This window comes from Lycorma delicatula, chromosome 5, assembly GCF_047948215.1.
Source record: "Lycorma delicatula isolate Av1 chromosome 5, ASM4794821v1, whole genome shotgun sequence".
NCBI classification, from domain to species: Eukaryota; Metazoa; Arthropoda; class Insecta; order Hemiptera; family Fulgoridae; genus Lycorma; species Lycorma delicatula.
Window position 1 is genome coordinate 141,269,809 of NC_134459.1, and position 24,842 is coordinate 141,294,650.

Consider the following 24,842-nt stretch of genomic DNA (forward strand, 5'->3'; position numbering starts at 1 on the left):
ATATTTGAGTGAATTTGTAGCCTTTCACAGTTAAAAATTGTACCTCAGAAGAGTTAGATGAGAAGTGAGGGGCATTTCATGGTCATTCCACCAGAATAAGGTACATGTGACAAAATGATATTTAATAAAATGTTGTCTGGCAAAGTGCCAAAGTAAGTGTCATTTTTTTATTAATTTTAATCATATGTAATTTTTTATTCAATGAATTGTTCTTTTAATTTTTTAAATGTCTAGATTTCAAAAGAAGTAAAATAGTTATTTTGGCGAAGTTCACAGTTAATCAATCTGCACAAAGATAAATTTTTGAAAAATCCTAAGTATATCTTTTTAAAATTAGAAGAAAATGCAGAACAGAAGTTATAAATACTAAAGGAAGTTGGAAAGTTATGAATCTAAAAAAATATAACTGTAAGAATGTAAGTTACTTACCAGGATGAGTGAGTATTGGACACTGCGTTGCATTTTGATGCCAGTACTGAGCAAGAGGATCACGACTTGGTGGAGGTAAACATTGTTCTTTCAATTCATTCCAGCCACAATAGGGATCCATGGAATTTATACATGCTAAATAAGTTTTATGTCTACTACAATGTTGTGCAGGTATACGTAGTAAAGAATCTTCTAATCCAACATAAACAGAATCCTGTTAAAAAAGCAGAATCTTGTTAGTACAACTATTCAGTTCACAAGAAAATTAATTTTTATTACTAATAAAATCATCTACCATTCTTATTACATAAAATTCTATGACACAGATTTCACTGGGTTGCAACTCAATAACAAAGCAAGGAAATTTGAATTATTTTTTTAAATTTAATTTATCTTTTACAATAAAAGATGTGAAATACATTGTTTAATATAAAATTATTAAAGGACTAATAAATATTACCCCAAAAGAGAGATTGTTCTACAAATAGAGCTGCACCAACAAGATTTTGCTGTATATGTTTTTTGTAAATGATCTGAAAAGAATAGATCACTTGAAGTACAAATAGGTGTGATAATCATCCAAGGATAAAAGTAATTGTTCTAAAAATTTCTTAAAGAAATAAATGAGGAAAGCCATGGGGAAAACCTAGATAAGGAATTTCTTTTTTCTTTTAGAGATTTGTTTAAAAATCAATTTTGTTTTTTTTAAATTTATTTTTATTTTTTAATTTTACTTTCATTTAAAATGAAGTTAGGGAACAAGAATACTTCCTAGATGAAAAAAATTGTTTTCAAGAAACACAAAGGAGAGAAATTTGCATCTTGATAAAAACATAAAAAGTAATATAATAAAGTCATAAAGAAACTACTGACAATCATGAATTAAGGCACTCTGATATGCGAAAGCATGTTACTCTATAAAGTTGTATTATTATTAATTATTTTACCACGGCAGTAATAATGTTACTGCACAGTAATATTATTACAGTCTTCTTACTGCACGATATTTATTATTTAATATGTATCTTTTTAACCTGATTATCCAACTAATTTTCTTGATTTTCACATGAAAGTACTATGAATACCAAAATAATTTCAACTTTATACATTACTACTTTATAATAATCAATTACTAAACAAATTATGTCAAAAAAAAAAAGAAAAATACCTTCAAATTATCATTCATAAACAATGTAAAATTTCTTGTTAAATAAATTTTACTAATTAGTTTTCCAAAATAAACTTGTGCTGGGACAAACAATGGAACTTCATCTACAAGATAAAAAAAGAATGACTGAAATCAGTCTGTTTATCCAACAACATGTTTGGTGAACGTACATAAAAAAATTATATATGTCGATTTAAGAATTTATTTCTTTTTTTGAAGTAGATTAAAAAGAGGAGTGGTTATACTTTGCATTACTATATAATAATAATATGAGTAACTACATGAAATGATAACAGTGATGTTTATATAATTCTACATAGATAATAAATAAGTAACAAATAGTGACACTTCTGAATATCTGAAAAAGTATTTAGCTTCAAAACAAAGAAGGATGCAAAAAATTCAGATTAATTTAATAACTTTTAATTTAAAGCTCATAAAGTAATTTTTTTTAATAAATTGATCAGAAGATTTTTTTATGGTGAGGTAATTTATTAAGAACAGATATAGAAGTAAGTAAGGCAATGCAAAGCCTTCAACTTACTATTATTAGAAGGAAAATTAAGTGAATGTAAGTATTCATAAAAAGAATTATGTAAAAAAAAATGATTCTATTCTTTGAGTAAAATTTTGAGTTATGAGACCCATGGTGATTGTATTTCCCCTCCACCAATGACCAATTGTAATCAAAATTAAATGGCATCATGTATAACATTTCATAAAAATTCAGTCTGAAATTATCAAGCAAAACAATAAACTATGACAAAAGTAAAAACAAATTAAGCGTATAACTCCCTTGCTCAATGAAACTGCCTAAATACATCATATCAAAATGATATACATTGCAATGGTATCATCTATTAGTACAAGAATGTGTCCTAAGTCAAGAAAAACAAAAAATCAAGTAAGGGTTTTTACCCCACCTCTTTATGAGGGTTTGAATAAGAGAAATGCCATTTCTCTTATTCAATAATAAGAAAAGTGCCTGAAAATATTTTCATTACCAAAACATCAATAAACTTCGTGAAAAAACCAGGCCAACTTAAATACATACATATTTCCAATAAAAATTCCAACAAGTAAAATTTGACCAGATTAGCATACTTTATCTTGTTTAGTTTATTAGTGTACATCACAAACTACAACATTATAATTATACATTGGGAAAATAAAATAATTTGTAAAATAAAAACTAAAAATCACATTTCTTACTTACAGTTTCTTTCAAATATTGAAGCGAAAGAATTGACATATTAGGGATATCAGTAGGATATGGTTTCCAAACTTCTAAGACACATGTTTTTTGTGTTCTTGTTAAAACAGATATTTTCTTAATTAAACCATTTACTGTTGCTACATACAACACATGAACTGCCCTGAAATTTAAAACAAAAAGAAAGTTACACAAAAATTTCATTAAGGAAACATCATAATTAATATTTTTTTTAAATCTGATGTGGGCACCACATGACTTCCTTGTATGACCCTACAAAATTGTTAAATTACACATATTTTTTTAAAATGAAAAGTACATAAAATTTAATTTCATTAATAACTTCTGATATTTTTTTCATATTTTTTTTTTATTGTTACAGTAGGACCCCGATAATTCGTCCTTTGGGACCAACATGGTGATAAATCAACAAAAATGACAAATCACCGAATAGTGTAACAAAAGTCGGGTTACATAAAAATTAATGCTGTACTGGCCTAACTGTTAATGTATTACCCCCTCCCATAACTAAATGTGTCATAAAAAGACTGCACAAACTGATGAAATTTAACTACAGTATTCTACTGAACGTTAGTATTTTAAAAAATTACGTACAAACTGTATTGTTAAAAAAAAAAATCACTACACATACAACACTATAATACATAAGTCAAAGACTAACACACAGTAACTACAGAACATTGTAGGCCACTTTTTGTTATTTATGTACTTCTATCTATAAAACCTATAACCTTAACCTAAAGGTTATTTAAATTTATGTTTACATATTTACTCTTAATTTTATTTTCTAAAGAAATCTGTAATTTTTCTTTGCACTTTAACATCCTTTCTGTTTCTAAGGTGAATTGACAAATTTGTCACATAGCAATTAACTTTGCCACCTGTGCTTCTTTTTGATTGAAATACCATTCAATGCATTTTGTCAAATCTTCACAACTTCTTTACAGTTCATTTTACCCACTGGATTATCATCAAATTCTTCATCTTTGGCACATTCCTTTAAATTTTTTTTATTTTTAATATGATTAGCAATTTCTTCATCATTTAATATTCCATAGCCTATATCTGTGTTGTCTAATTTTACCCATTCTCCTACCTCCTTATTTATAACATCATTTAAACCAAGAAAGCTGTCATAAATTTCTTTCAATTTCAAATTTTTTTCCGCATTTTCTTCTTCAATTTCTTGTTCTGGTAGCAGGTCAGGCCACAGTTTATTCCAGCTAAACTTCAATATCTTTTCCAGGATGTCTTGCCAAGTGTCAACAATATTATATATTGCATCCTTTATGGTGTACTGTTTCCAAAAATCTTCTACCTGTAATTCATTTTTGCAGAAAATTGAATTTTGCATTAATAACTTTTATAATGTCCCTTCATACTTACTGTGACCTCTTGGTCCATAGGCTGGAATAAACAGCTTGTGTTTGCTGGAAGAAGTATGGCAATTATATTGTCATCTAGTGCTTCCAGTTTATCTATCGGATGGCAAAGTGTGTTATCCACCACAAGTAATGCCTTTTCCGATAAATTATTTTCTCTAAGATGTCGCAGGACTTCAGGTAGGAAACAATCGTAAAACTAATGGCTAAAAATTTCTTTAGTCATCCAAGCACTCCGTTGTGAAAAATATTTCACCAGTATTAAGTCACGATTTATGTTTAAAAACTCTCAGGTATTTTGACTTGCCAATAACAGCTAGAGGAAGTCGATGACAACCACTTGTGTTAGAACATAGAAGAATGGAGATGCGTTCTTTCCTTACTTTGTATCCAGCCACAGAGCTCTCAGAAGAAGATACTTTCTTAGAAAGTACCTTCCAGGACAATCCCGTTTCATTGCAGTTACACACCTGCACATGACTTAAATTAAGACTTTTAATTTTTGAACTAAATTTATCACAATAGTCAGACACAACCTGATTGTCAGCACTTAATTTTTCACTCTCAATTGTAAGCTGATGAATTTCATGCCTTTCTTTAGATCTATTTAGCCAACCCTGGCTGGCTTTAAAACCTAGATTGCCATTTAATTTGAAGAGGTGCCTCAATAATTAATAAGCCACTTAAAGGTAGGCCTTGACTACAACGCTGTGCGAATCAAATGTACACTGCCTCATCAAGTTCAGCATTTTCTGCTGTTTTCATTTTCTTTCTGGTTATTATACCACCATCAGTAACTTCAATTTTACTGATAAACTAGTGGACCCAACAGACATCCTGTACAAACGTAAATCCAAAAATTAAAAAATTTTTCAAATAAACTATAAATTGTTTGGACCATTTTGATGAAAAAATATATTAAAAAAATTTAATTTTAAAATACCTGACTCCACCACGCGTACAGTTATCACAACTCGACCGATCAATTGCGTGTGAGTGTATCTGTATACTTTAAACTTAAATGTGTTGTGTACAAACTTATAACTAACTATCTTAAATAATAGCAAGAAAGAAAAAACTCAAATCATTTTTATGATAGGTATATTTTTTTAATGTACAAAAAATAAATCTTTAAATATATTATCTTAATATTAATAGGAATAAATTTTTTTTTTTTTTATCTTAATAGGATTTGACGGACAATATTTTTAGTTAATCCCTGAGGAGTATAAATGAACTTTTTGGTCTGCTAACCCTTGAACACGCAACATATAATTGGCCATGTGAAAAGCACGGATTTTTAAAATCTAACCCACAAATTTACATTGTTTGACCTTGCGACTTATTTACAGTCATTGAGAATGCCAAGCAAATTGGAAATTGCAAACGCTTGAATGGAATGGGCGAGTTTGAAGGGATCATTGGAATCCGTGGTAGAAAAACAACTTCAACTTGAAACTTGCTATTTAAAATGGTAGCTTCAAGAACATTGCCCATGATTTTTTTATGACCAATCGCATGCCATTACATAGCTTTGGTGCATTCAAATTTCAAAGCAAAACGATTGGTGAACCAATCTTCAATCGCAAGTTATGTGGTAGCATTCCAGGTAAATCCAGTGATTCAAGAATTCAACAGGATAGTTGACAACTTCCTTAGGATCGACAACAGTGTCGATTGATTTGAAAGATATTTCATTGCCAGGTAATGACTGTTGTATATTAAAATTAATTTAGTCAACATTTATATTTTTTGTGGCCAAAATAGCTTGTTCACATAGCCCCGCACGATTAGTCTAATTAGCTTGTAAATTTGGAAATACACTTTCAATCAAAGAATCTTTGGTAGCCACCATGTTGCAAAAATTGACTGGGAGTCAGATGCATTGTGTATTTTCATGCAATTGAATTTTTCTGTAGCCCATGTTGAGCAATTGTTCAGAGAATGCCAATGCCAATGGATCATTTTAAAGTTGAACATGCATATTTATGGTTAGACATAATTTACTGACACTTCGCCATAGGTATGATTGTTTTAAACATGCGTTGATTTCGTCTGCATATGTAGCACGTGGAATGACCGGAAATGTCTGTCTGAAATCACAGCAGCAGTAGAGCACCACCGAAAAGTCTGGTATTATTATTGAGATCTTTCAGAATTCTATCGAGAGCTTCAAGTGGTGAATGCTTGTGAGCCATAATGCATTCATCCCAGATAATAATTTTGCATTTTCTTAAAACTTCAGCCATGCCTGAATGCTTCTTTATGTTACACATTGTGTCTGGATTTGTGTGAATGTTCAATGGAAACTTGAGTGCTGAATGCACAGTCTGCCCCCCATTAAGTAAGGTCGCTGCAATGTCTGATGAAGCAATTGTCAACGCAATATGATTTTGTGATCAAATGCGTGCAAGTATCAGTGAGATGAGGAATGTTTTGCCAGTACCACTTGGTGAATCTAAAAAAAAAGAATCCGCCTTGTTGTGCTGTAACTGACAAATTGATTTGATCATATATATTCTTTTGTTCAGCAGTGACAGTTGCTCATTATTAGTAACAAAAGTAGCCAAAGAGGTCGTAAAGAATTTTAATGAAATAAGAACAATAAGCTATGACGCAAGTAACTGATATGCGAAAAAGCAACAAAATAAAAATATTTCTGAGAATCTGATTGCAGCACCAACTACTGGGTCTGACTGATATGTCAAAAATTAAAAAAAAATTTTCTAAAACGCGATCGCAGCACTGCCTACCGGATCAAATTGTGAATCTAACCCATTCTCGAATCAACTTAATCACATACACAAAATTTCATCAAAATATCCAGCCATTTAGGAGTTCAGTCACATACACACAGACAGAAGAAAGATATTTCTATTTTATCAGCATTTTTTTTAATATCGTTTACTGATGTACGAGGATTTCCAAACTTTCTGTGTTAGTTTAATGATACTTTCATCCTTACATAGGCATTGAAGAATCTCAAACTTTTTTGTCAATTCTAAACTTTTATAACATTCACATCTGCTAGACATTTTTCTTCTGTAAGTACAGTATACAGTAATAAGTATAACAATAGTACAAACAACTGACTCACATGACGCAAAGTTCACTACTGTAATAAATTTCAAAACGGAAAGGGAATGATATAAAACAGTATTTTTTATAAAGTACTCTACCGTGTAAGAAATATGTAAACACTAATTAGATAATAGAGCCCAAATGAAAATGTTTATATGAATGAAAGTTATGTAAAGTAATTTTATCAGTTCTTTTCTCATGTAATTACTTTAATTTATATATGTTATATATATATATAACAAAACATATATAAATATGTTTTGTAGAAGTAGGCTTATATAAAAACATTAGTGGTAATTAAGTGAATCTTTATGCTGTGGGCCTAAACAGATCCAATACTTTTTATTAGCAATTAAAAATTTAATTTACTTTTGTGTATCAGTATTGTACCTCTAAAATAAAAAACACAAATTTGCCAGAGGGGTGACGAATTATTGAACGAGATGAATTAAAAGGTGACGAATTACTGGGGTCCTACTGTATTATTGAATTATTATTTATCGTAAAACTATTTTTACAATCAGAGGTTAATAATTATTAATAAATCAATACATTTAAATTAAAAAAAAAACGTAAAAGAAGGAGATGAAATCTTATTCAAACTAATGTGCCTTCCCCTTGTAAGATCCAAATATTTCATTAATTAAAATTTTATTTGACTATAACTCTGCAATCAATGAAAATAAGTACACTTATGATGTATCCTTGAAAATTTCTCAATGAGGGCTTATTACTGCAGTTAAGAAAGTCAAAAATCCAATTTTTTTGATTTTGAGCTTTTTTGGACACTTTTGTTCCAGTTGATTGCAATCAAAAGGGAAGGTACGTAACTAGATGTTACAACAGCCTAAATTCAGAATTTTGACATCCTATGATTAATTGTTCTTGAGTTTGGAGAGATACATATGTACATACAGATGTCACACCAAAACTAGTCAAAATGGATTCAGGGATGGTCAAAATAGATATTTCCATTGAAATCTGAAAACCAAATTTTTTTACGATAACAGTACTTTCTTTACTTTGTACAAGGAAGTAAAAATGGAGGTTAACATTTTTGTCAATATTATGTAGCCATGACTTAGAAAATGCATAAATATATAACACTGCATATAAATATGCATTATTTTATGCAATTTTTATTTCATTTAAAATGTTAGACTGCCTTCATTTTTATTTATTTCAAACAGCCATGGCAAATAACATATCTAAAACAGATATTTTGTTTCTGATAATTGACCCCGTTGTCTCTTAAAACAAACTTATGGTTATATCTTGTTAGTAATGACCAATCGCATAAATAAATGACTGATCACATAAATAAACATGTAACATCAATATTAAATGACTTAATTTTTCTGTAATGAACGATAAACTCACTGCATTAAGTAATACAGATGTAGCCGTACACTTATTTATGGAAAGATCTCATCAAGATCATAATGCACAGGACTGAATTGGTTCATATTTGTCTTACGCCCTTTCCAACCTTCTACAATATTATCTTGATAACATGCTTATTAGCTGTTTGATCATTTCAGTTATGCCTAGCTACCTCCTATTTGACATCATAATGCATGCAACATTTTCTATTTTATTTCATTTAAACAACTCGTATTAAAGAAACATTCATTTAGTTATAACCATTGATATTTACTGTTATTTTTTTACAGCCAGAACACATTTTATTTTTTTAGGATAGCTTTATTAGATCGATATTATTAATGTATTACCTCACTGTTTACATTTTCAATAATTGAATTTTAAAATGGCTAGATGTAATTTTAAAAATTACCAAACAGAACAGTTATTAAATGATTTTTCATCATTCATTTCAACGTATTTCACAAATACACAATTTTGAATATCCTCCAGCTTACGATTGAAAATGATTCTGATCTATGGAATTAGATTGTGGTATAATAGAACTAAATAGTGCCATTCAGCAGTAGGTAATTTCAATAACAGTTATTTAACACTTCTTTAACTTGGATACAGAAAAAACAGAAAATTTAACTTTAATTAATGTTTTTAACACATCTGACTCTTTCATTAAATTATATTCATTAGGATTAGAAGAAAAACAAATTTTAAAGATATGTACTCTAAAAGTCCAACTTTGTATAAAATAAGTCATGGAAAAGAGACACAGTAACTTGTGAAGAAGTAACTTTCTGATGAGTTAATCGAAATAAACAAATCTATCATAATAAATAGTTAGCACATAGTATGTTTTTTCTGTTCTGTTTTTATAATCCTGTTTTAACAATACAAAATGGCTTGATGTGAAGCAAAATAAAATGCATTTAAAATGTTGTAGATAAATTAGTAACAGAGTTAATATAGAAAACAATACCTATGATATTTAGTAGAAAGAACATCGACAGCAATGTGAGTTATAGTTTCTAAATGGCTAACATATAGCGGATCTTTAGTTGTAGGCTGAACAGCACTATCCATTAACTGATAACGTGATGAATCAAATAACTTATGTGAAGAAGTATCATGGCACTGTGAATGGCGTGAATGCTGCGGTGAACTAGATTTTTCCCAAGCTGAACCAAGATTCTCTTGATGTTTAAATGGACCATTAAATGCTGCTTGAATTGCAGTTAAATTGAATGCACATATCGCTGAACCTGGAATACTATTGCTGTAAACAAAAAGTAAAAATGAATAAAAGTTTGATTTTAACAGAAACAAAACATAATACTGTAATATAAAACAGCAGATGTTTGTGTGAATAAAAATAAATAACATAAATTTTAAACTTTAAAAAAGAGAGACACAATTCTCTAAGAACAATCATGCAATTATTAAACAATCATTTTATACAGAATTTTCAATAAACTACCATGTTTGCATAAATAACACTAGGATATAACTCACATTAACAAAGTATACATGAATAAATTAATTGATTCACTGCTATACATCGGTGGTAATTTGTGTTTTTACTAGTAGCGTTTTAATCCATTTAAATAACAAAAATATTTTACATTTCTTATTCTAACTAGAAATTCTTTCAAATTCTCAAATTCCGGTTGAGCTGCCTGCCAATGAATAAAAGTTCTATAGATAAATATTCTGATAAACAGAAAAATAAAATAAGCCTATCATGTAAACATCTCTCAAACACTTTTCTATGGTATGATAATGCAGCATTTATGTAAAAAATCAAAACAGTACACACAACTGTTGGTATGTGTTAAGTAATAATACAGTCAAGTTTGAAAATAAATATCTCAATAATGGATTCATTAAATATATATATATATATATAAAAATTCAGCCTGTTTGGTTTTGTGTTTGTGGATTATCTTAAATTTTTAAACACCTGATTGGGGCTACTTTAAAGTTGAATTTAAAAAAGGAACAGTTTTTACAGATTTGTTACAAAAAGTATAATAAAAAACTGGCTAATAATAGTTATAAAATCCAAAACCAGATTGTTTCACATTTTGAAGAATTATTTGCTCTAGTTTTTAAATGGATCTATTAAATCTCAAATCACTACACTTTTTTAATTATTTATACTTTTAATGAAGATTTTATAACAATAACTCATAGAGATGAAGAGATACTATGGGGGCTAACATATCCCATGTTGTTAATTAAATAATTAAAAGTTATGATGAACAGAATTTTTATTAAAATCTACTATGTTTGTTATTGAATGGCAGACATGACAAAGTAAGAACTAAAAACTTACAGATCCTTTTTAACAATCAACTGTTGCACTTATAAAGAAACTACTTAGGTTTTACTCTGAAAAGAATCTGATATTGTTCAGCCTATTCAACATTACTTTCATCCTAAAATAATGAATTTCATCTAATATATTAAAAAACATGAAAAAAATATAGTATAAGAACAACTTCTTTTAGAGCAATGATTCCCAAACTGGTCAAGGTGGACCCCTAGGGGTCCACGGGAGACTCGATGGGGGTCTACGTTGGCGTGACAAAAAAATGGGGGTACACAATTCGTAAGCGGGGGTCCACGAAAATTCATCTGGTTTTGATAGTGAAGAACTAAAATGTTGGCTTGACTTTGCGTATCAATCTAGGCAGATAATGTTTTGAGAAGCTCAGCGACTGTTACTTGTAAAAACTTGCATATTCCATATTCAGTACAACGAACGTGTCGAGACTTGCAAAGCACCGCCGCCGCCGCTGCCGCCGTCCGCAACGCTTGTTCAGACATGCAAAGGGAAGAAATACGACTTGTGGTATGTGTGCTAGCAATCTTGCATGAACTTGTTTGATTCTTCACTAATATAAATACGATTGCCAAGGATAAACGTTACTCATTTGTTTCCAGAATTTTGAAAAGAAAAGTAAAATGAATAGATGTTAGCGTTTGCCAGTGTCGGAAAAAGTAGTAAGTACTTACCTGATTTTTTGTTATACTTACTTTTATTTTATTTATTGTTTATTTATTTATTTGACAATTTATTGTACACGTCAGTAAACAAAAAATGCACAAATTACAAAAAAATACATTTATTCCTAAAGGAAATCTCTTCCAACCCACCTGCGATAAAGATATATTTATGTTGTAATAAGTATATTTGTAATGTTTGCATGTAGTAGGTACGTATTAAAAATTAAATACTGAACACATCCATTATTAGAGACTTCCCTAAAAGAACAGAAAGCCGAGAAAGGTTGAACTTTTTGTCCCTACTTTATTAGTAATATTTTTTTTACCCGACTGTGTGGTGTTCACTAATAATTATATACATTTATACAACGTGTTACAGAATAAGGGTTAAACCGGGAAATGTTATGTTCAGGATCAGTTTTTAAGTCGATTCTAATAGTTTGTTTTTATATATCTGAAAAAAAATTTAGACCAAAAATTAATAAAAAATCAGTAAAAAGTGGTCAAATCACAATATTGAAACGTCGCGCGCAGCACGGTCAAAGCCACGGGGGCTACGCTACCTAACCGACATCACAATATTGTAATGTGACCACTTTTTACTGTCTCCGTTTAAGGATTTATTAATTTTTAATTGTAACTATTTTGTGATTGTCATTGTAGAAGTTACATTACGTTATTAATGTTTAATTTTAATTATATTATGACAATTTTATTATATTACATTGCAATATGATAACAATAATAATTAATAGTATAATAATTACATATCTGAATAAATGCAACACAAAAAATATACTATTTTTCTTTTGCTTTTTACCACTCTGAATGGGAAGTTTTCTAAATAAAATAAGTGAGAATTGATTGCTTTCTTGTGCTGTGAGTAGATGTCAAAAATGTAAAGTTGGATGGAAGCATTTTTTTTTGATTGGCTAACTTTACTTTTTTGACATCTGCTCACAGCACAGTCAATCAAAAATTAACCAATCAATTCTCACTTTTTTTCAGAAGCTGTTAGTTCGTGGAACGGCGCAAATTTTCATAGTTAGATCTAATCTTCACATTTTTCGTCGACTGGAAATATGGTAGAAAAGTAGCTGCAGGGGGTCCATCGAAACCAGCAAAATTTTGTAAGTGGTCTATGAGAAAAATAAGTTTGGGAACCTCTGTTTTAGAGTATGGATCCCTTTGCATTATGTTCAAAGAGGATCTTAGAAAATCTCTACTTTTCTTCTATAAAAACATAATTGTACGGCCCACTCTACTAGATAATAATGCCAGTTCCTTATGAATAATAATGGTACTAATACAATAGTGCATTGACTGAAAACATGATTACAAATATTCAAGAACTTTAGACTTAAAAGTTCAAATTTACACAAGTACATATTTACTAACAAAGCCTATTTAATTCCCAACTAAACCACCTAATGACCCTTTGTCCGACATAATAGTTCAGTTAGGTGTGGTTAATAGAGGCTCTAATGTAATTTTCTATCTAAGTATTTATAGCTAGTATGGAAGCTAGTAAAAATCCTAACATCAATATTTCATCAACTGCAATATTTCTTTCTCTCTTACAGCATACAATCAAATAACACAAGAGAATAAAAGTCTGCTAGCATTTCTCTTTTTTGTTTAATAATAATTCACTAAAAATTATTTAATAGTTAATATTACAAATTATTTAATGGCTACTAGAGGCTCTAATGTAACTTTCTACCTAAGTATATAATAGCTAGAATGGAAATTTACAGTAAAAAACCTAACACCAACTCTTCATCTACAATATTACTTTCTCTCTTAAGCATACAATCAAATAACACAATAAAATATAACTCCGCTAGCATTTCTCTTCTTTTTTTTTAATAATAATTCACTAAAAATCATTTACTACTTCTTAAATAAAAATAATTGTAACAAAATTTGAATATTATAACATAAAACATAATAATATACAAGTTTAATGGCAGCATTACATCATAAAAAAGGGCAAAGCAGTTGATCTATTAATTTATAAGCTAAATAATATGTTATCGAACTTTCTAGTTTATTTAAATAAATTAAATCTACATAAATAAAACACATAAATATTCATATCATTTCAAAAAATCAATTTTTACATTACCAACATCTGTACATATCCAACTTATACACAAGTGTGCACATAAAACCAAAACTTAATATATATGATGGCAATCCAGATTATAAACCCGTATGAAATAATATATAATAGTGAACATTATTTTTATTAATATTTAACATAAAACAAATGTAATTTGTTACGTTGTTTTTAACATTAATTAAGTCAACATAACTTTCACAAAGAAATTAATAATTCATACACTTTAACTGATAACAAAATTTATAATTAATATTATTAAAAAAAAATTAAAGAAATTTTTTAATCTGCGCCACACATAATTATTGTATCCATAATCTTTAGGCTATTTTATATAATACAAGTCTGACGTGTTTTATTTATTAAAATGCTATTATTAATCAATACCTATCAACATATTTAAAACTATAATTAACACCGGTACTACACATGAACTTAAGATAAATTTATAAAATATGAATAAAATCTGTTAATATAAAATGAAATTGGTAATTAAATGTAGGGTGTTGCTAACTAATACTGCTTAATGTAAACAAGTGTAACTTGTATAGCACAATCCTATTATAGCATATTTTAAAGCACAATCCTATTAAATCTCTTTCTGGTGTTATTTATATACAATGCAACATGAATTACTAACTGTTCCCAGGGTACCTTTCTTGTTCCTTAAATCTTTAATTACTTTTCCAGTAAATAAATAATAAACAGCAACCTCCACAAGTTTAAGTTATCATTATTTAAAAAAAGAGAGTAGTTCAAAATCTACTTCCTTCATTTTTCATAACTTGAAAGGTGACTGAGAGGAAGCATTTAAAACAGCAAGATGTGAAAAAAATAATCACCATTTTAATTTTTATCAAAAAAGGCTTGCTTATTTTTTTATTGTTATTGTTCCTTTCAAAGTAGCCTCCAAGATATGCAACACATTTATTGACAGTGTTTCTTCCAATCATCAGAACATAAGAAAAACATTTTTTATACAACTTTAGCAATTTTTTTTTTATTTCATCTTTCATTCCAAATCTTTGTCCTTTTAATGTTTTCTTAATCAATAGAAGACAAAAAAGTAGCAGGATGTGCCAGTGGTTAGAGACTACAGAGGCTGTGGTATTAGTTTTGTGTAATTTTTTAATAAATAATCATGAATTAATAGAGAAGTGTCAACTGGAGAATTATAGTGCAAAATCCAAGAATAGTTTGCTCACATTTGTGATCAGTTTCTCAAACTGTCCATAAATGACAAAGTTACTAACTAATACTGTTTGTTGACCACAACAAACAGAATTATAATGCTCCTTGTGGTGAGAATTCATAATGGACAAAACCATTGTAATAAAAATAAAAAAAACACTAAGCAGAGCCTTAAAATTATATTGAACTCTGCACACTTTTTCAATCTTGATTTCTTAAGAAACTTCCATTGGGTGACTGGACTTTTGTTTCAATATCATAACCATACACCCCCATGATTTGTCACTTGTTAAGACATGTTTGAGAAAAAGTCATCAGTAATGTCAGCTAATAAATGTTCTGCAATGATTTTGCGAAGTCACTTTTGTTGTAAATTAAAGATTTTCACAATAAATTTGGCTGCTACTGATTACATACACAAAATGTCAAAAATTGTTTCACACAAGTCATAAGAGATTCATTTCCACCTTTTCATCAATTTTTCTAATAGTGATTTGGCAATTATTAGTCACAATGCCCTTTGTTTGTTATTTTTATTGATTATTGATGTGTTAGGACACCTAATTCATTTGTGATTTTTTTATATCTTCATAGCCTTCTTGAAATCATTTGTACCACACATACACCTTTGGTGTTGACAAAATATCTTTAAAAAAGCCTTCACCAATATCTTTACCATAAAATTTAATGCAAATCCTTTGTTCCACCATTTTCAAATAAAATAAAATTGCTACTCAAAATGAAATGCATCCTAATTTACTCTGCTGCCAAATTACTGAATTACTCATCTGATATGATAAGTGATCATCTCATATGATAAGTGTTATGCATTATTGACAGTGTTGCCATTATGTAGGGAAAAGATTTAGTTGAAAAGACGCAGCGCTCAGAATTAAAACATATTTATTGTTTCATCTCATAAAGTAGACAAAACATGAGAAGGGTAAAATTGCTGAATATCAAAATTATAATGCTGTAATTGTATTTAATGTTGTATTTCATATACAAGATCTAGGATGTGTATCACTACATTAAAAAATTGATAAAATTTAATGGTCCAAACACTTAAAGAGAATGCAAAGTGAAATAGAAAAAAAGAAGTTTTTAATGTAATTTTTATTTTAATGAAATGAGAAAACACTTCAGAGATAGATCAAGAAAAAAATGGTTATTGTGTAAAAAAAATTGTAAAAAAGAACAAATTTGATTTTGTAAAAAAAAAACACAGGTGAAGAGACAAAATATGCAGTGGTCATTTGACCCAATAACAAGATAAAAAGAAAATTATGATGAATTTAGATTTATCTACTTTTAAATCAATAATGTAATTAATATTCATTAACAATATTAATATTATGACGATATAACGGGTACAAGTATATTTATAATTCCAATTAAAGTTATTTTTCTTACCGAGGTGTTGTAAATGTAGCATAAACAAGCCCTTCATCTGGTAAGTACGTCATTCCTTGTATTTCATCAAAATAAAATGGATATTCACCTGGAAGTGAGCAATTTAAACGAGCTTTCAAAAATGTAGTCCAATTATCCCTTAACATAGATTGTCCTCCATTATCATTCTTACAAACTCGTGCTATTCGTGAATACATTATCTGGAAAAAAATTTACAAACTTTTAAAATTATAAACTACATTTTTTTTTTGAAGCTAAAGATCATTCTAGAAATGTGCAAGAATTAAATAAAGTATTGAAACCAGTTATTGAAATAACATTGTAAGCAGGTATTGAAATGTGCAGTTATTGAAATTAAAGATGTAAGCAGTATATTGTCAATATAGGGCAAGAAGTACATAAACTGTACATCAACCAGTATCTTGGCTGCCAAAGAATATCTTTTCTCATACATGAGAGTAATTCTAATACAAACTGGAATTTGTTTGCATAGCTTTATTGATATTAGATAACATTACAAACAAATTACCTTATTTTTCTTCACAGTTTCCCTCTACAGAATTACACTTTCCTGATCCCCCTAATCAAAAAAACAAGATGGCTGCCCAACAACCAATTGTGCCCATAATACTCAATTGAAGCATCATCTTCAAATCTTTACTCTCCTAAAGCTTCTTTCAGCAAAGCAAACCAGTGAAAATCATGAAAATCACACAGTGATTTTATGACGAGTGATTTCATGTCGCAGTGATTTCTGGACTATATGGTGGGTGTTCAAGAAGTGTCTAATGAATTTTAGTGAGTTTATTGAATTCTGAGCTGCTATATGAAGTCGTGCATTATCATGGAGAAAGAACACATTTCAAATCATTTGCTGGCATCATTTGTTGTGATAAGCTGATGTCATGTCAGGGCTTTTTTTTATGAAAAGCTGTATTCAGCTTATTTTTAAGTACAAAATTGAACACAACTGTATTCAGCATTTATCCTTCAGTTAAACAGAAAATTAATCAGCAACACACCTTATGAGTCACAAAACACAGTTGCCAGAACTTTTCCAGCTGACAAGCATTTCTTGGCTTTGATCGGTGCCCCCTCCCATAATTCCTTCACACCATACTTGTTCTCTTGCTTTCCAGGGTGTAGTGGTGGATTCACATTTTGTTGCAAGTCACATACAGTCCAAAACTGCCTCTCCTTCCTCAAAGTGATTAAGAAGTGGCTGATACTGTCTTTCTGGACATTTTTCTGTGCCTGTGAAGTATGGAACCCAACTCGCTGATACTCTGCTGTATCCAAGAGTATCTGACAACAAACTATGCACACTTCCAACACTTATGCCCACCTCTGATGAAATTTCAGCGACAGCTATGCAGTAGTCACCTTCTACAATGTCATGAATGGCCTGAATGTTATCACTGACATTGGTCCATGGACAATGATTGTGACTTTTGTTCTCTATTACATCACTGCCACTTCAAAATTTTTTGGCCCAATCAAACATTTGATTTTTTGGCAGAGTAGCATCTCTGAACTGTGCCTTGGGTCAAGCCAAAATTTCAGATGATTTGACACCTTGTCTTGGTGAGGATTCATTGCGCAACAGATAATGGTACCTCCTGCTAAGACATTATGCTACTTATGTGGGATCTATGGGCTTGGCTGGCCAGTTGCCCCTCCACTCATATCCAATTAACTACCTGCAGCACCCACCACATTCACTGCCCTTCCTCAGTCGATGTGGCAAAATTCTGATTTATATTTGAATGATCCTCATATCAAGCGCACTATTAACTATTCCTTTATTTTCTAATATAATGGTTACTAGCAGTAAGAACAAGGTTTTTTTGATAAATTGCATAACATGTATTTTTACACCACTAAGTAAAATTCTAAGCAAACACCACTGTTGCTAAAATGTTATACTATTTTGTACTTTAATTTTCTATTTGTTAAAAAACCATTAATCTCATTAAATTAACTAATTACATCATTTCTCAAATAATTTTTTGAACTATTAACAATATATTCGTAATATTATTATGGATGTATTTACAATAATTAAGTTAAAATAATAAAAGATTAAACAGATTATAGGCTCAGTAATATAGTTAACTAATTTTTGTTTTTTATTCTTTTATTTTATCATCAAGCAACTGTCAGGTATAAATCTTTTTTTTATTTTTTTAAATCTGAAAATCAATACCAAAAACAAGTGTAAAATTAAGGAGTTTTGAGAATTGAAAAAAAAAAGTTTTAATTATAGAATTAATCCTTTTAAATTTTAATCCTTGCAGCAGAGTAGTAGCGTTTCTACCTTTTAAGCAGAATAATTCATGTTGTGCTCACAAACCAGATATGCTATTTTTTCAAATGTTTCATCACAATGTAAAATTAAATAACTGTAACTGACCATCAAACTAAATGTAAAAATACACTAGTAAGAATGAATAAACGAAAAAATTATTGTTGGAATTTAAGGATCCCAAAAATGATAGCTAAAAATATTACATACATAAAATAAAACATACTTTATTCTTAAAAGTACTTACTGCACTTAATTTATATATTTTAGAACTTTTAATTTATACAGTAGCATGGAAATTAATGTAGACAAGCAGTATTTTCATTATTATTTAATTTCTTTTAGTTAGCAGCTCTTCTGATCATCTGATATTTTCCCTCTAATAGTTCCTTCCAGCTCTTTTATTACTGTTTTGTAACTTATGACACATTATGTTGGTTATATTAATATACTGAACTATAGTAGTGATACATATTAATTAGTACTTATCGATTTGAAATCAATTTTAATGACCAATATTGTTGTTTTTATTTTATTTTTTTTTAAATGGATGTCATTCCTAGAAAAAGTTGTAAAATACTAACACTTGCTGAATATTTGCCACAAAGAGATGTTATTGATGTGTAAACTGACATTACACACTGTTGTGTATAATGTCAGTTTAGGTTCAGTTAATAATTATTAAGCATTATTAAAAAAAAATAAAACTGACAGCATTTCCCCTTAAAGTAAAAATTATAGAAAAAAAGAAAAAATCCATTGCCAGAAATGATTTTATTTTAGTAAGGAAACTCCAGACTCATAGTTTTAACCTCAAAAAGAACTGACTCAGTTTGGAATAAATATTAATGATTCAACTGTTTAACAAAGACTATCAAGGCAGTAAGGCAATATGTAGACAGCCTTTCTATCAACACTAACAGAAATTACGAAGAAATGGAGACTAAAATATATGAAAACTGGACTGAAGATGATGGGGAAAACAGATTAAACACATTTTATTGTGCAAGAGAAATTATCTCATTACATGAGAAAATCATCCAATAAATAAAAGCTTTACACCAAAGTGTGTAAAAGCCATACACTAAAATATCCTGTAAAGAAAATTTTTTGGGTTCCTTTTTTCTACAGGGGCCATGATATATAATACCAGCTGATGGTAAAATAGATTCTGAAAAATATATAAGTATGGTATAGAGTAAGGTTGTAGGTTGTGACTAAGAAAAAAATTCTAAGGTTGTGACCAACCATATAGTGTTTATCAATAAGACCTTGTAATCTGCCATAAATAAGTCATGGAATGTATAATAATGAATGATATTGAACTTCTCAAATAGTTAGAGCATTCCCCAAACCTCAATCCAATTAAGAATCTGCAAGAAGTTGAAGGCAACAATGAGAAAACCAGATATACATCAAAAGAAAAAAATGATAGTAAGTTTAATCAATTTCTGTTACACAGATGAAAAAATCTTTTCAGTATGTGAAAACTGATTAAACCTACTCCAAAGCATGTAAAGGAACTTGTTTATGTCAAAACTGAACAAATTTCATTTATAATTAATTTTTTATAGAATTTTATAAATTTTCGTAAATATTTGTTTACAAACTAATGTGTGTTCACATTAATTTCCACACTACTGCAGTGGTACTGAGTTTGGAGAAAAATTCACTGATAAGCATGGGTATGATAGCAGAAAACAAGTTTTGAAAAATAAATTCCTTAACATCATTTACATAATTACAAGCCAAGTCTTAAAATTAGTATTAGTATTAAACATTATAAATTTGCAGCAAGTATTAAGGTGCTTGATTTGAGTACATCAAAAAGAAATGTTGATGATATACTCATTAATTAGGCAAATTTTTCCACTGAGAAGTTTAGAAATTATAAATCTTCTAGGATGTTAATAAAATTTTCCAGTAAAAACTGTTTCTCCCTGAGAATGGCATAAAGGACCTACAAGGTGTGTGTGTGTGTGCGGGAAGGCATGTTAGTGCGAAGGACATGCACAATGCACATCTGAAGCAAATAGGTTAGGGCCGGAGAGGGTAGCTCCCCTGTGAAGGGACATGCTGACTGACCAGAAGCGGTAATTGACATGTTTCTGGGATGCATGTTTGACCCCAATGGGACATCCTTCAGGAGGACGGGTCAGGGAGGGCAGAGACTGTTGCCACGACACCCTGAGGTAACTGAGTTAATGCTTAAGCTACACCAGCTGTAGCTACCTCTAGAGTGATATGCACAAGATGAATAAAATACTTAAGAAATTAATAATTTTTTGATTAGAAAAATTCTATTGTAGCAATGTGAGGCAGTTGTATTAGATGATTTAGATGAACTACAAAAAATTAAACACAAAGCCCACTACATCTCTCATTCAATCTCTACCACTCATTTATATGAAGACTAAACAAAGTTATATTTTATTTCATGACCAACAGAAGAGTCAATTATAAAATATTACTCAGTGTTAAACACACATATCTCTGTTTTACAATCATATATCTTACTTCTTTGTGATAAAAAACTTCTGGTTTTCATAATTAAAAAAAATAAGAAAAAAATACATAAACACTTACAAACAGCAAAAGCTTTAAAATTATAAATGATTTACGAGGTGTGTGAGAAAAGTAATGAGACTGACTTTTTACTTACCAAAGTTTTAATTTTTTTCAAACAATAATATTATCCCCTTCAAAGTAGTTCCCTTGGGCAGCTATACACTGGCAGAGTTGTTGTTCCCGCTTCTGGTAGTAGTGCTGGAAGGCTTCAACTGGTAGGGCTTTTAACTGTCGGTCACAGTCTTTTAAATGTTCTCCAGAGTTTCAAAATGACGTCCTTTTAAGACACGTTTCAATTTCAGGAAAAGGAAAAGTCACAAGGACTCAAATCAGGTGAATACGGGAGTTGAGGAACCGTAGGAATAAATTTTGGGGTCAAAAATTCCCTAATGGAAATGGCCGTATGACACGGGGCATTGTCATGATGAAGCATCCACTTGTCTGCAATGTCTGGTCTCACGTGAATCACTCTTTTCCTGAGCCTTTCAAAGACACCTTTGTAAAACACTTGGTTGACAGTTTGTCCTGGAGGAACAAATTCTTTATGCACTATACCCTACTGTCAAAAAAAAGCAAATCAGCATGGTTTTGATCTTTGATTTGCTCATTCAACATATTTTTGATCAAGGGGATGACGGAGTGTGCTACTCTTCACTTTGCCACTTTGTTTCAGGATCGTACTCTAATATCCAGAATTCATCACCTATGATCACACGATTGAAGAATTCTTAGTCATTGTCAGTCCTCTCAAGAAGATCAATGCACACATTTCTTCGATTGTCCTTCTGTTCCGTTGTGAGGTTTTTCGGCACCAATTTCACAAAAACCTTTCACATCTCCAAATCGTCTGTCAATTTGATGTATGGCGAGTGTTTAAATTTAACTGTACACTCATCATCCTCATTGTTAAACGATGGTCTGATCTCACAAGAACCCTCACACGCTCAACGTTTTCATCAGATTTTGAAGTTCAAGGTCTCCCTGAGCGAGGTTGATCTTCAACGTGTTCTCGGCCTTCCAAAAATGATTTGTGCCAGTGGAAAACTTGTGCTCTTGATAAGCAATGTTCCCCATAGGCCTGTTTCAACTTTTCAAAGGTCACACTCATGGATTCCCCAAGTTTAACACAAAACTTGATTGCACAACATTGCTCTAAATTCCAATGCTCCATTTTCATAACACACAACAAAAACACATCTTTACTGATTGCGCTTTCAAAAATAATGTGTTGGCTGAATGGAGTTGAAACTTTTACCAAGCATGTGGAAGGGATGACCAGTCTAGCACAGACCGGTAGACACAGCGTTGCCAGATCGCTCGTAGTGTTACCAATCTCATTACTTTTCTCAACACCTCGTATTTTTAAAGTTATTAATAAGTTCTTTCAGAAAACTTTTCAAAGCTAACTCTAGTTCCTTCCTCTCCATATATTCCTTCTTCAGTGTGTCATTGTTATTAATGGTATCAATAATAAAAAGTTTATAGAAACCTCTAATAGCATAATTCAAATAAATTTTTCAATTACAAACTTAAAGGAATTTTTTAATATTTTTACGACAAACACTGTAACAATGTCATTGGAAACTTCATTAAAGAAGAGAAAACCAGTTCAAAAGGTTCTATGAAGAAACAACTTTGATACAATTTGGAAGCAAGATAGTTTTTAACTTTTAATAGTTTGCAAAATTAGTTAATGCTTTAATAATTAAATATAATCCTTTCAGTCATTAAAACACTAAAAAATTATTTTATTTTAGTATAACAAACCTTTCCACAATTAATATATTCTACAGCACTCTCTCGAAATAGAAAATAAACAAAACTTTCAGTTTCAAATGATCCAACAAATTGTGGTTCATTCAGCCATTTTGAATTATACTGAATAGTACGAAGATATGATGCACCACCAAGATCCCTTATAATAGCCGAATCAGCTCCAGTGAAATCCATAGGGCTACCGGCAAAATAGTGACCTTCTTTTGTTAAAAGAGCAGTATTATTAGCATGAGGTGAATGAGGACATCTTGCCATACCAGAAACCCAGTCCGAGACTCTGCTTACATCTTCCATCTAAAATAAAATGTTACATATTATTAAAATGTTTCATACAAAAAAGAAAGTTAACAATACAGTATATACTAAATAAAATGAGGTGCAACCAAAAAATTCTAGGACAATATCTATTAAAAAAAAAAAAAAAAAAAAAAAAAAAAAAAAAAAAATCGCATGATTTAAATTTGGGTATCCAAATTTAAGTAAGTAAAAAAAACCTATCCCTTCAAAGTAAGTAAAAAAAAAACCTTCTGTAATTCAGACTGGATCTTCTGTAAGGTATCAAAATGACAACTCTTCACTTTCAGCTTCATTATGAGAAGTGCAAGAAATTATAGGGCAAACCCATAGTTGTACAACACGTAAAAAAGATTGTGAAAAATGGTAAAAAATGAAAAAATTAATGTACGCTTTTTTGGATGAAATAAAACTATGTCCACTTGCTAGAGGCATATAATTATTACTACATAAATAAATTGCAGTAAGAATAAAAGTTTATTCGATTAACTTCGTTTATAAAATACCCCATTCATAATTTTAACCAGGTAGGAATAATTACTGTTCAACCAAAGAGATGACTTAGTACAGTCTTGTCAACCACAATTAAAATATTACAAATTCTATCAATTTACACTTTTTGTACGTTTATAAATATAATCCTCTACTAAAATAACTAATACATTATTTTTATTTTTATTAATTTCCAAAATTTTCAAATTGTTCTCATTGTAATTTGAGTCATTAAGTATTTATATTTCATCATCCATTTCATAATATTAAACAATTCTTTAAATTAAATTACTCTGCAAACCACTTATTGAGTGATGAGAATTTCTTTTTTCTTGCAATACGTACAAATATATAATTAGAATAATCAGATGTAATTTTATAAATTCCACATTTTAAATTTAATAATTGGTTTGTCTATTTTTTTTTAATAGATTGTAATTTAAATTATGTTTATTTCTATCAAAAATAAATGTTTATGAATGAGCAAAACAATATGCATTTATTAGTAATTACGTAAAAATTAAAATATGATAACAGCAATTACTGGATTTTCATAACATAATATATTTTTATAAATGACGGAGTTTCTTATTAATGCACAATAATAATAATCATTAATAGCAATAACACGACAATGCTCACGCAGTATTAATAAATGCTTTTATTATGTATATTTAAATATATTATGTAGGATTATTTTGTAGCTGTTGACTTATTTTAATTTTTGGTCCTTTACTTTTTTTCAAGAAAATTTTATCGTTTTTATATTTGATTTTTTTAATTGATCTCATTAATACATAAGTATTGGACAAAATTTCTATATTTATATATATATATGCACACACACACGCACGCGCACGCGCGCGCGCGCGCGCGCGCGCGCATACACACACACATATGCATTTGCCTTGAATTTTCTTTTATTTATTAATACAAATTGAATTACCTCAAATAATGTAATAATATTACACATACATCTTTAAAACTGCAGCATCAAAGGC

The 24,842-nt window shown here is 29.7% G+C and overlaps 1 protein-coding gene across 1 annotated transcript in view; it reads right to left on the reverse strand.

Annotated features, from left to right (window-relative positions):
• Nucleotides 1-24,842, reverse strand: part of Sema5c (Semaphorin 5c) — a 174,711-nt gene that overhangs the window by 12,845 nt on the left and 137,024 nt on the right. The window contains exons 5-9 of the mRNA XM_075367215.1: nt 23,047-23,349; nt 16,407-16,606; nt 9,651-9,947; nt 2,814-2,973; nt 430-643 (exon numbers count right to left, since the gene is read on the reverse strand). Of these exons, the coding sequence (XP_075223330.1) occupies nt 430-643; nt 2,814-2,973; nt 9,651-9,947; nt 16,407-16,606; nt 23,047-23,349 (1,174 nt within the window). The remainder of the gene's footprint in view (nt 1-429; nt 644-2,813; nt 2,974-9,650; nt 9,948-16,406; nt 16,607-23,046; nt 23,350-24,842) is intronic.